Consider the following 14,174-nt stretch of genomic DNA (forward strand, 5'->3'; position numbering starts at 1 on the left):
TTTCATTAAAACACGTTTCAAAATATAAAATATAAAGCCTCAAATAGAATATCAGTATCCAATTATCATTAATAAAGCAGCTCACAAAAGTTTGCTCAAAATGAACTTTTTAGTAGCTCGTAATAAATAACCTCACTTAGAAAAATTTAATCTATATTTAATATTGAAGTTGCCCGCTATGTATTTCCAGTCGCTCACTTAGTAATACAGTCGCTCGGATAGAATTTTAATATCTGAAATAGATTAATCGCAATCCACATTTTGTAAGCTCGTTTTGGATTTTATTATAAATCAATATTAGTCGTAAGTTTAGTTTATTTTTCGTTTAGTAGAATTAACACCGCTCATGTTATTAAAACAGTATGTTCATCATCAGTCGCAAAGTAATTTTTTATTCGCTCGTTTTATTATTTCCCAAAAACTAAGGATCAGACTTATTTTCCAGAAAAAGGGCCGGGGTACCGTTTATAAATAAACTATTAAAATTATCAACACAAATTCATACTAATATTATTATAAATGAGAAAGTGTGCCTGTCTGTCTGTCTGTCCGTCCGTCTGTTTGTCTGTTTGTCGGTCTTTCTTTCTATATGTCTGTTACCTCTTCACGCCCAAACTGCTGAATAGAATTTACTGAGTTTGTAGATACTTTGAGTCCCGGGAAAGGACATAGGATACTTTATATCCCGGAAAAATGTACGGTTCCGGTGCGATAAATGAATTTTGGCGCAACGGAGTTGCGGGCGTCATCTACTGCAATATAAAACAATATTAAACTCAGATTAAACTTTGCATCCGCTGTAAATGGTTTATACTTTTATACTGTAGGCACGTATTATACATAATTAATTATATTCCGAGTGAAGTAACCCCTCTCTAAAATATACCGTTATAATGCCTGGGACATGAATTTTTAAATGTCTGTATGGTTATTGGTTGCCCAAGCTCATAAGGCATTTTCGCAACACAGAATTTCTAGATCAAAAAAAAGCAAAAAGGGCTGCCCTTTTTGCTTTTTTTTGATGATCCCCTTAAATATTACCTAATTTTATTTTGTTTTTAGTATTTGTTGTTATACCGGCAGTGGTTCTGTGGTCGGTGTACCGGCAACAGATAAGTATACACATTCTGTGAAAATTTCAGAAGTCTACCTATAGCCGTTCTTGAGATACAGCCTGGTGACAGACAGACATCGAAGTCTTAGTAATAGGGTCCCGTTTTTTACCCTTTAGGTACGGAACCCTAAAAAGTTCGTTTCTACCGATTATTCAGCATGACTGTTATAATAATTATGTAGGTAATAAAATTAGGTAAGTAAGTAGGCTTGTACCTACTTAATTTTTTTACCAAATCTCCCTTTATTTATATGAATCATGGACACTTAGGGTGGGTTGCACCAGAGGCGTGGTTATAGTTACAGTTATGGTTATAGTTAAGGCTACCTTAACTTTAACCCTAACTTTGACCACAGAATTTGACAGATCTCTGTTGCTGGTCCGACAACTAACGCTGTCATCATAAAAAAGCGCTATTTTTGACAGTTCTCCTTTACCAGCAGCGCCCCCGCCCACGTTCATATAAAGCTGCAGGTATCCCCAACCCGCGGCCCGCCGCGCCGGGACGTCTACTAGTCTCCTTCATTAGTAGCATAGAGAAAATATTATACACATGCATGTCTAGTCTCTGTTAGTAGGTAGGGTAAATAAGAGATGTTTGTTGAAATATAATAATTTATTCATACCATCAATGTATCATTCACAAAAGCAGATACTTCGAAATGCACAAGAGATTCAAAATACAATAAACAGACACTTCTTGTTCCCAATATAAGAATAACATTTATATACATCGAGCATCGAGTGAACTATAAAAGTAGAATAGAAATGCATACCGTACATAGTATCAACTTTATTAAAGTGTAAATTGGACGTACAAACTTTAAGTTTAAAAAAATACAATATATATAACCTTCAATATTGTAACATTACAAAGGGATGCTTACCTAACTTAAAAGTAAGTAATAATTCAATTATAAAAGAATTATCTTTAACAAGAAAAGGAAACTTAGGAAACTAACGCATGTTCCACGCACTGTCAATTCAAAAAATTATACTGAGGTAAATAATCAAATATATTTATAATTATATTCATTATACCACTAACGATAAATATCTTAAATCGATTGTAGCCAAAACGAGATGAATGCTATGCTAGCGATTATTTAAATGATTTTGAATATGGTAATTGGTAACAACTTCGAAATTCGAACAACTTTTAAAGGTGGGGCAAAAGTAAGAATAACAAACTTATTTAAAATTGTACAAATAAAGGTATTGTGTCGTAATAATATTTTTGTCGAATATTTTTTTCAATGTTTCGTCAAGCTCTCCTTTCAAGCGTACCTGTAATAAAAGAAATATATAAATTGCAAGTAAGTAAACAACACCTAACATAAAGTAAGTATAAAAAATATAATATGGTTTACAATTTAATTCTGATGTTTTAACAAGTTTCTGGTACCTAGCAAAGTTTAATAACACACAAAGTAATAATATATTAGTTACAATATAACTATTTACACACAAAAAAAGAACAAGAATGTTTAAAATATCATTACCCGAAATATTATTCTTGATTAGTCAATATAACTAAGAATAAACAAATATTTATTTACAGAGTAGATCCCTCCAATGCTCGAAAATTTTTATATGTCACAGGTATGCAATCAGCTTTTAAAACCGACATTTTTTAAGTAGATTAATCAATTAAAACAAAAATTATCTTTACAAATCCGTTTATTTCGAAGGGCAGTGTAATTTTTATAAAGTTCTTACAAAATCATAAACATTTTACCTTTAAAAATTTACGAAATTAACAGAAACTGAGCTGAATATATTTTTTAAAGTTTAAAAAAACGTAAATTTTTAAAAAGGTAAAACTAAATTATAAAAGCACCAAAAAGCATCGTATCAAATGATTAACTGCGCAATATACAACAACAGTGTTAGCAAAACTTGAATAAACACAAGACAAAAGCATAATAATACAACGCAAAAACCAAGGTGTAGCAAAACCTTGATGATAAGTAAATAAAAAAATCTAACTTCATTTTTTATTGCAGCAACACTAGAAAAAGCTGGAATGTGTGGTTGGAATGTCAGAGATTTGAAAAACGTTTGAATGGGGTATGAAGATTTTGGCCGACCTACTGTTCGCTAAATGTGTTTTTTCGCGTTCACGAAAATTGATTTCAAAAATGGATAGCTAACATCAATACAAACAAAAAATAATATTAAACAAAACCACGTAAAGAGTCACATTTCGAAGATATGAGCTGCTAAAGTTTTACCAATTTAAGATATTATTGCAACTTTGGCAGCTCAAATCTTCAAAATGTGACACCGTACGCGGTTTTGTCCAAGATTATTTTTTGTTTGTGCTTATTGATGTTAGCTATCCATTTTTGAAAAAAATATTCGTGAACGCGAAAAAACATATTTAGCGGACAGTAGTAGGTCGGCCAGGCTCCATACAAAAATCTTCATACCCCTTTGATCTGCTTTTTCGCAGTTGAGACTCATAACTCATTTATTTATCATCATGTTTATTAAATTACCACACTAATTAACAGCGCTTTATAATTATTATATTATAATTTATAACCCCATAATTAAACTGGTATGTAGAAATTACTAATAATTTTCCATGTAAGTAACTAAATAATTTCGGAATGGATGTTTTTATTTTCATTTGTATTTTTATTACTTATGGGTAAAGTTTTGGCAGACGTATGTATATTGGAAATGTGTTCCTCTTTATATTTCTCAAGCAAAAAAGTAAACGGATATAAAAACCTCGTAACATATTTGTACAGAGAATAGAAAACTTTTACTATCGTAAAGGACCGTTTTTTGTCTACTATAGGTACAGGTTGTACCAATAGCTGTAGACAACGTATGCTATACCGTACAGCATACGTCGTATACAGCATAATATTTAGTATTAGAATAACAAACTTACTACAATATCTCAGACAATAGAATCAACTAATTTGGAACCTGAAATATTTTTCCAAAAATGGTTGTATCTACCTATAGTAGACAATGTATGCTGTACCGTACAGCATACGTTGTATATTAGAATAACAAACTTAATACATCTCAGACAATAGAATCAACTAATTTGGAACCTGAAATATTTTTGCAAAAATGGTTGTATCTACCTATAGTAGACAATGTATGCTGTACCGTACAGCATACGTTGTATATTAGAATAACAAACTTAATACATCTCAGACAATAGAATCAACTAATTTGGAACCTAAAATGTCTGAAATTCTCAAAAAATCTTTAAATAAGAATATTATTCTGTGCCGATTCTTTGTGGGGTGTGGGTGGCTTATTCCTATTTTACATGTTTAACAAGTCTCTTCTAATGTACTATTTACATTACCTTAGTTTTTTTAAACACCAATTACAAAATATGCCATGCATTGGACACGGATCTTAATATCAATTTGTCCAGTAAGTAATAACCACAGTAATAAGAACAAGAAATATTTTTTTACGAAAATGGTTAGGCAAAAAAAAGTTGTTAAAAAAAGAACTTTTAAAACTCATTGGCTACCACATTTTTTGATTGTGATTATTATTTTTGTCCCTTTTTTAAGTGATTTCTGTGTGAATGTGTAAAATGATATTATGGTGCTTAGACCATTTTAATGAAACTACATAATGAAGTGTTGTGACAGCCATTGAATTTCATATTTAAGATCCGTGGAACAAACACCCAATTAGCAAAAAAAAAAACCAAAATGTGTCATAGGTACCAGTTCTAATGTACAAAATATTAGTAGCGAGACCTTCTGTCCATGTTCCTTATGGAGTTGGCTAGGCACAGGGCGAAGAGGGCGCCTACAACCTGAAACATTAAATTTTTTTATATAAACACAGGTATAACAACATTTATATACAGGTAGCTTCAAAGTCAAATCCTCAAAACCCCAGCTGTTGATCAGTAGTAAGCTAGCTAGCGATGAATAGCTAAGAACGTCGATGCCATCATAAATTTAAGTATAAACCCACGTTTTTGTTGTGAAATAGCTCTTTATTGACTTTGACTAATACATAATATAATAATATACTATATTATTATATAGTACTACACTCAAGAAAACTGGGGATTCTGAGGTTTTTTTAAAGAAGTTTATCAGTTCAACGGCGTTTTTGATGGTTAAGATTTTGACGTAAGCCAATCAAAGGCCGAATAGTCATTAGTGAATAGATGAACTTATAAAACCTGAGAAACCGGGCTAAGATTCTCCCTTACCTCAACACACGCCACACCAATAGCAACACCAGCGATGGTCTTGTTCCACTTCTCGTAGAGATCAGCGACGCGGGTGCTGCAGCCGACGTCGTTGGCGTCGGCGATGGTGCACTGGCCACCGATGAGCTTGCTGACAGCACCGGGGTTGGAGCAGCAGGACTTGTCCAGGTTGAGGGTGCCGATGCCGTAGTCAGCCGCGCCGTATTTACCGCAGCAGACCAGCTAGAATGAGAATTAGGAAGTTAGAACCATTATGTTTAAGATGAGGTTTTAGCGGCACTCAATTTTTTTGGTAGCGGAACCCTATTAATTGCCATACTGGTGTCACTTTGAGTATAGTATTAGGTTTAAGGTTCAAGCAGCAACAATATTGGTAAAGTATAGTGTACCTACTGCCTTAAGGTTCAAGCAGCAACAATATTGGTAAAGTATAGTGTACCTACTGCCTTATGAGCTAGACCGGTACTACTAAAATACATTTTAAATGCAAATGCAAGTCTGTTAATTTCATATCAACGGGAAAACTCATTGAAACAAAATATAAAATTTTTATCTCGCAATAATGTAGCGATAACATGCAGAACTGCAGTCAATAACATAATAATATACATAATATGTATACATAATATAAGTTAATTAATGTTATTTGTGCAGCATAATTTTGCGACAGCGACTGGTCAGTACTATAATCATAGTAGATCGAATAGCTTATAATGGCCTATTAAAAGAAATAGCTTTTAGTGGGTCATAAGCATACCTCATAACTGATAAGTGATAAAAAAAAAATAACAGTAAATAGCTCAGTAGGACGTGTCTTAACCCTGAACTTATAGATCAACACAGTACCTACTCTTATTAAAAAACTAAATTTAGTATACAGACGCTATAGGACAGATAAACAGAACTACTACGTAAGTTATAGTTCGACAATGTTATCATAATATTCTTGACTAGTAAAGTAGCTATACACTTTTGTACCGTGCTCGACAAAGACAAAAGATCGTATAACTATAACGTCTATAACAGTCCTATACATAATAATATAAGTAAAACAAATATTTTAGTAAGCGGGCTAGTCTTCTTGACATTCGTAACAAGGCCATACCTGCTGTTGGATATTGTTGAAGATGGTCGCATACGCGGTGTCGGTCGATCGCTTGTCGTAGGTCGAATCTACCACCTTGACGAGACTGGTCTTGATGGAGTCGGAGTATGTGAACAGAAGAACACCGAGGACCACTTGCACGATGATCACCACTAGCAGGAAGATAGCGTACTGGAAACAAAGGTGGAAAAATTTAACACACTACTGTACAATACATATTCCTAACAAAATAATAAATATTATGAAAATATTAAGTCAGTTATCTGGTAGACCTGTCTTTTATTATTAAGAGCTTAGCTGTCCCACTGTTAGGCAAAGACTCCCTTGGGGGTCCTTCCATAATCCAGTCTCGCATAAGTCCCATAACCCATTCCTCTTGCTCTAGCGGTACCAGAGTTTGGTCTGGACAGAGTAATCTGATCTATCTATTAATAAAAAAAAATATCCAAATGCTGACTATGCGATGTTGAACGACAAAGAATAAGTGATAAACCATTAGGATTCTCCCTTCAGCTTAAAAAAATAATAAAGCAAGACCTATAAAGCTTAATATTAGAAACAAGATGTTTATTTCACAAAATCACCATAACTAAGAAGTTATTAGACGTAACTAGAAAACCTCTGTGTCAGTCCCTTACAGAGTTTCTTAGCTTAGCGACGTCCATATTACGTTTCTGTGACACACTTACTTGAGCGAAAGCTGCTTTCTTTCCCCATAGAGAGTGGCATTGTTTGTTCTACGATTGTACTCCTATACGTCACTTTACGTGTTATATTGTCTCTCCGTTTAAAAATACTGATCACACGCATTGTTGAATATTTGACTACATTTCACTTGAGTTCGACTAAACTACTGTGGTAAACTTTTAAGAACCTGCTTTCTCAAAGTTTCAAACTCAAGTAGGTATGTAGTTAAAAGTTGCATTGTTGCATCAGACTATACAAATATGCTCTTAGACATTAGTGGTCGACTCAAGTCTTTAAATCCTGTAGGAGTCTGGACCAAAAAGTAGATGCATTAGGAAGATAGATCAGGGTCCAGCTCTAAGTAAATACTATGGTACTTATCTGGATTCTGGACCCTAATCAACTTTACATATTTTGCCGGGAGCAAGAGTACTTCAAGTAGCCCACGTTGTTTCACATGAACCACATCCATAATCCATACTCCATACATTACGGCACTCAGGGACACTTAATGATGATCAAACTTCATTTTAATAATTAAGATAATGTATGGGGCTTATGTCAAAATTTTAATTTAATTACAATTAACTAAATAATTATATTCGTCTCTCACCGCCGCACTCAGAGACGAACATTAATTAGGTACTTAACTGTAATGCCCGGGCCGCACCTGCGTAGTGCTTCGTACTTAAAACGATACCATTCTTCTACCATTGGACGATCTGCGTGTATTGTCCAATGGTATCGTACTATCGTCTCATAGCACAACGATAGACGCATGTGCGGCCGCGGCATTATGAAATGAAGATTTTGACAATAAGCCCCATACATCTGTCAAATTCATCATCAAATTGAAATTTAATCATCATTATCTATGAATGAGGCTGCTAGTGTGGCTATTAAGTTACTTACCGTGACAACCATGCAGTGGCTCTCCCGTATCGCTCCGCAGCATCCGAAGAAGGCGATGACGAACATAACAGCTCCGATGATGATGAAAACCCACGGGGCGACGGTGAGGTAGTGTTTGAGTTCGGTGACCATCACCGACCATTGTAGCAGCACGGCCACGCCGATACCGACGATCGCGAGACCACCCAACTGGAAGAAGAAGAAAAGTAAGTAACCCACGCAATATGATAAATATATGGTCGCTGTTAAGCATTTGTGTATACTATATACTATTTTTTGTTGAATTTTGAATGCCGTCTTGTTCTAAATCATCTAAAGAAAGTATGTACATAATATATGCATTCATAACTCAATAGTCAATACGTACTACATATTTTTTTAGGTAAGTACACGAATGCTTAACAGCGCCCAATTATATGGAAGTCAAACAAAAGTAAAAGCATCAGACAGACCAACCAAGAGTGAAAAGTGAAAACAACGGTTATTCCGAATCATATTTTTTCGTTCTTGTTCTGAGACCCTAGATAATATAAATCAAGAAACAAATGGCCTTGAATTTTCGTCGAAGGACCTTAGTCTAAAATTATTGTATCCCGATTCCCGATATCCAAACAACGGCTATCCATAAATTATGGACATAATTTTGTTCATATTCCGAGGCCGCAGACTAGCTTAAGCAGTAATTAAATCAATCAATCAAGAAAAAAATTTGCGTCGAAGGACCATAATATTATTAAGCCTGTTAAAATATCTGTTACACCTACTGCTGCTAACAGTGAAATTTAAAAATAGTTTTGCCATCAATCATTGGGCAAGTGTTTTATGTTGGGCTGGTAACACTGTCGAAAGTAAAATAAGAGGACTATAATATTACGTGGTTAAACGCCAGCAGATGTGGTCTTTTGTTGCATAACACGCAGGTTGAGTATCGAGGTCGCATTGAATAACATCTTAACAGGCCTCTGTGTTGTTAAAAATTAAAATTACTGAGCTGTAGCCCGCGAATAGTAAAAGTAGATTTGTTTGAGTTTTGAGATTCTCGAACCTCGGATTCCGGATGCCTTCCGATCGATTCGATGATACCTATGTAAGACGGCGTTGTAATCGTAAAAATTATAAAAGTAGTTGCCTAGTTACTTAATGTTCATAAAAATAGACCCGATTTACATTACCAAAACATTTTCACATTCCAATAAATTGAGGTGACAATGATATCGTGTTAAACACTAACAAAAACATTTGAAAAGAAAGTGACCTAAAAACGTGATAATTTTGTTTATATTAGTCACCTACGGTAATAAACACATCACGTTTTGCACAGTTTTTATTCGGTCAAGTTTGTTTATACTCGATCCTATTTTCACGTTATATTTAGATACGGAATATTTAGCACCCTATCAGTTTTTCGTTCTAGTCTTATATTCAACTAGCGGCCCGTCCTGAATTCACAGTTCACACGACTACCAGTGGCCAGTGCAGAAATGTTGAAGTTGATTGCTTCGTCTCTAGAAATTAGGACCCCTATTCCGTCCTAATAATTATTTTTATAAATTTGTCCATCGTTCACGCCGTTCACGCCCCTATACTTAAATGTATTAGTGACTTTTTTTACATTCCGCTAAATGTATTAGAATATTTAGAAATTAGAAGTCGTCGATATCCGTGTTTCTGTAGAACAGCGAACACGACGGATAAACAAGCCGGGAGTGCGGTGAACGACGTGTGTTATAAATACACGTCGTGGAAATAGTTGCTAACGTAAATAGGCGCGAGCTTTCGCAAGCCCGCTAAACCTGTACTTTGTTTTAATTGGAAAATCTTTGATATACGTGTACAGTATATTATTTATTATTTTTACTGTGTTTAAACTTAGTTTTGATCTCAGTTTGATTTTTGATCCAAATTATTCTGCCATTATGTGCAGTTTAAATTGACATTAAATTAATTGACATGGAGACTCTCTCACCGATAATACAAGCCTTGCAGCTAGTTAGCTTGCAGCATTAAATACTGTTGACTTTAACAGATATTTTACCAGATACGGTCCTTGCAGAACCCAGTTAAAAGAGTCTAAAAGTTGCAGTAATATCTTCCTATTTTCGAAATGCTGAGTTCACAACTGCATGTTATGTTTAATAGTAACATACCAACAATCCATGGCTCAAGTTTATAATGTTTCAGAGACATTTGACGAAACATATGTAGAAGTCAAATTATAATTATTTAAAAAAAGAAATGTAATATACCTACCAAGGATAGCCACTTTAATATGGAATAATTTCGAAATACGATTCACAAAACACGATAATACTCTGATCCTGCGAAGCGCTAACTCGCACAATTAGCGCCAATAAGGGTTAATTGAGACCGTCCAGTTGACCTTACATGATCCTGCTATAGCCAAACTTCGGGCTTTTGAACCTACTCTCTACCTCAGTACTCATAATTGTTTTTACACTTAGATCATTATAATCTTCCTTGCTTCTTCTTTGTCTGGAATTAATAATTGCTCAGTGCTCCAATTCTCTACAACAGCTCTTTCTCAAACTTTTTTGGCGGCGGAACCCTTTTAAGAAGTGCCATTTTTGACGAACCCCCAAAGAAGAATGTCTTTGAATGAATTGTTACCATGCTCGCAGATTGTCTGATGAGTGATGACTAATAAAAACAATTTATACGTGTCGCGGAGCCCCTATAAGGCTGCGTTTCCACCAGAGATGTATTGTGAGGAATGTGTTTTTGAGAACCAATAGAAGCGCTTCATTGACGTGAGCTTGCCATGACATCGCTCAACGCGGCGATGCTTTAAAAAACACATTCCTCGCAACACATCTCTGGTGGAAACGCAGCCTAAGGCCTTTACTGAGTCCCAGAGCTCATCGATGCACACTTTTAGAATGGGTCTACAAGAAATACCCCAAAGGAACTCTTTTAGATGCCCATTTGTCTCATAGATGTACGGTTTGTAAACGCAAAAACTGTTTAGTGTCAGATACTTGGAAGAATGTCTAAAATATGTATGTATACGACCGAGATACCATCAAGGTGGTTGTTTTTGTGTCACCACACGATAAGAGTTAAGCCTGGTTAATGCGTACACGTCTGTGCGGTTAAAAAATAACTGTTCCTTATTCATTTATGAATCACTAGCTGTTGCCCGCGACTTCGTCCGCGTGGACTTCAGTTTATAGCGCGCGATGTCAACATAATTGGTGTCAAAAGCTTTTATAAAAAAACCCTGGTACCCCTTAAATCAAAACAGCTGTGCAGTGTGCACGTAATATTTCATTTTTTTGAATTAAACTTTATATTTTATGCCAAATTTTAAAGCTTATTTAACCCCCAATTACACAACTTTACCCATAAACTATTTATCATTGATAGGTTTAAGGTTACGTCACTGTATATAATATAAAGTACTGACTTATTAAATAACGTAAAAAAGAAATAACATTCGAAAAAAATCGAAAGACGACTGTATGATGATACCACCTCTTATAGAAAGATGTTGGGCAAGCGTTAGCGCGATGTAAGAGACGCACGGCGCCATCTAGTATGAATTTTTGGAACTAACTTAATTTGGACAAATTTTCGTATTTTCACCCCCTTACAACCCTTTTTTCCAGTAAAAGTAGCCTATGTCCTTTCTCAGGCTTTAGACTATCTGTATACAAAATTTCATTACAATCGGTTCGGTAGTTTTGGCGTGAAAGCGAGACAGATAGACAGACAGACAGAGATACTTTCGCATTTATAATATTAGTATAGATTTACTAATTTGCATCATGTGATCAAACCCTTTCTACTATATTATCTATATTAATACGTGACAGAAAAATTTTGTAACCCTTTTACGAAAAATGGGGAAACGTAGGTGCATGAAATTTCGCACAGTTATAGTTTATATGGAGAAGGAGTGCATCAAGCTAATATTATTTTAAAATTATGCTTTTATCATATATATTTTTAACAAATAAAACGTTACACATACTACGACACTACTACTAAAAAAGATGACAAATTTTTGAGTGACAAGCCTATATGTACATACGAATTATGCTCTTTTATTTATGATTGATGTCCGTTGACAACAAGTTGACAATTAATTGAAAATTGATTAGTGTTTTTTTTTATTTAATTTAAGATACTATTAGACAATGCTTAAAGGGCCAGTCTGAGATCAGCTGAGTCCCAGAGACAAAAATTGAAAAAGACTATGATGAAGTCAATATTTTTTTACAAAATATAGGTACTTAGACTTAGTCCTAATGTCGTTGCAAGTAAGGTCGAATTTCGACCATTGGGCGATCTCTAGTATATATAATACGACGAAACATTAGCTCTTCGTATTACCAAATCCAGATTCCTATTAACTTCTTTCGAAGTTCATAAACATTCTATGTCATAAACGAATTCGTTTGAATATTCGAATATTATATTATAGTCTGTCAAAAAAGTGAAGAAATTAAAAAGTGGCAACATTTGTGGCCCTTTTAAATCAATCTAAGAAAAAAGGGATTACTCTACGACGTTGCCACTTTTTAATTTCTTCACTTTTTTGACAGACTATAATTCATAATAATCATTCGAGTGAACTACTTGTTACTTAGTACTAGTACCAGCATGTGAGTGTCACCACTAACCACATGACAAGCAGTACCGTTAGAACAGGAGCTCCCGTGGAAAGCGATAACATCCTTAATGACTGCGGTCACCAACCTGCCGCGACCTACATCCAAAACTATTCTTGTTCTCTACGCTGTTCAATGTTCACAACTTCTGGGGTCAGATTCTCAAGCGTCAAATTTCGTTTCGATCACAGGCTATCTTACTCGCATATATGCTGGCTCACGCAAAAGTGAGGCGGCCTGCTATCGAAACGATTCGAGGATTGGGAATCAGGCCCCTGATCAAACAAGCCTTTGTGGTAATATAGTAGGTTTATTTTAAAAGCTTTTTTAAAGGTTACGCCCTACGCCTCGTTGATAATATCTACGATTTTACAAATGGCAGTCACGACAAGTTTTACTGACCAATTATTATGATTTCAACTGCTGACCACAATATCTTATTTGACTTGATTGAGTTCTAAAGCTTTAAAGTAGTACCTAACTGAAGAAAACGAGCAAAAAGGGATAAAGTAATGGCCCTTTTTACCTCGACTATTTGCCAATAATCTCGTTTTATACACGAGTCTGGAATTCTGTAGTCGTCAGGTCTCAGGACTGAAGATTCCACATCGCTTCCGATGGCATTCTATTAATTAACTCTAACATTCATTAAATATCCTCAAGTGATTTTAATTAAAAGGAGGAAAAATCTAAAGTCCTAACGGCAAATCGAGGCAAAAAAAAATCATATTACATGTCTTGTTAAATTCTGTGGCTATTTTGGACACGCGGTTTTGCGCTTTACCGCGAAAATATCAATGGAGCAAAAAATATCTGACCAGTACAAACTAATGCTATATCCAAACGACTTAAGTTAAAACCGGTTCCTCGCTGGATACTCAAATTGTACAAGAAACTGGATCTCAAGGATGAAGTGGAAACATGTTTGGGTATAGTGACGAAAGACGGTCTAGATTCAACAATACTAGGTCTTGTATGAAAACTGGTTGGTCTTTTGAATTTTGGTCCCATTGTTCACAGTGTAAGCACTGAGAAAATTTTCTTATGCCTTAAAGTTAAATTCTAGCCCCTGAATCATACGTAAATCTGTTCTTTCTTTTTACTGTAAACAATAGTAGGTATTATAATATGTTGCAGAAGAAATTAAATCTTTAACTTAGATTAACACGAGAACTTTAAGAATTATTTAGTTTCATACAGGGGCGTGAAGTTAAATTGACTTTAACTTCATAAGTCATAACCAAACGAGTTCTCAACTATGATTTGGTTAGCCAGCTAAACTTTGATAGTTTTTGATTAAGTATGTAATAAACTAATAATAACTTAGGCCTATCATTTACCTACTAGATGTTGATTGCAGCAATTCCTTCATAGCGAAAAAACTGTAATCTAAAACAGAAACTATCTATGTCCTTTCCCCGGGGGGCTTTAGTTTAAGAGGAGTCCACACCGCCCTTTTTTCCATACAAACGTTGTCCCCTGTTTCCTCCCTGGATAATGCTAGTAGAGTTA

General features: G+C 34.8%; 1 protein-coding gene across 2 annotated transcripts in view; it reads right to left on the reverse strand.

The window, feature by feature from the left end:
* Nucleotides 1–1,711: 1,711 nt before the first annotated feature.
* The window catches only part of LOC121731713 (CD63 antigen-like), a 29,000-nt gene continuing 16,537 nt past the window's right edge, over nucleotides 1,712–14,174 (reverse strand). Inside the window, exons 2-6 of one of the 2 annotated variants that reach the window (XM_042121299.1) lie at nucleotides 8,032–8,220; nucleotides 6,433–6,603; nucleotides 5,328–5,549; nucleotides 4,861–4,919; nucleotides 1,712–2,401 (exon numbers count right to left, since the gene is read on the reverse strand). In XM_042121299.1, coding sequence (XP_041977233.1) covers nucleotides 2,392–2,401; nucleotides 4,861–4,919; nucleotides 5,328–5,549; nucleotides 6,433–6,603; nucleotides 8,032–8,220 — 651 coding nt within the window. In that variant the 3' untranslated portion in view covers nucleotides 1,712–2,391. Of the gene's footprint in view, nucleotides 2,402–4,827; nucleotides 4,920–5,327; nucleotides 5,550–6,432; nucleotides 6,604–8,031; nucleotides 8,221–14,174 lie in introns of both variants that reach the window. The other variant, XM_042121297.1, reaches the window with a different exon arrangement.

Source organism: Aricia agestis, chromosome 11 (genome assembly GCF_905147365.1).
Source record: "Aricia agestis chromosome 11, ilAriAges1.1, whole genome shotgun sequence".
NCBI classification, from domain to species: Eukaryota; Metazoa; Arthropoda; class Insecta; order Lepidoptera; family Lycaenidae; genus Aricia; species Aricia agestis.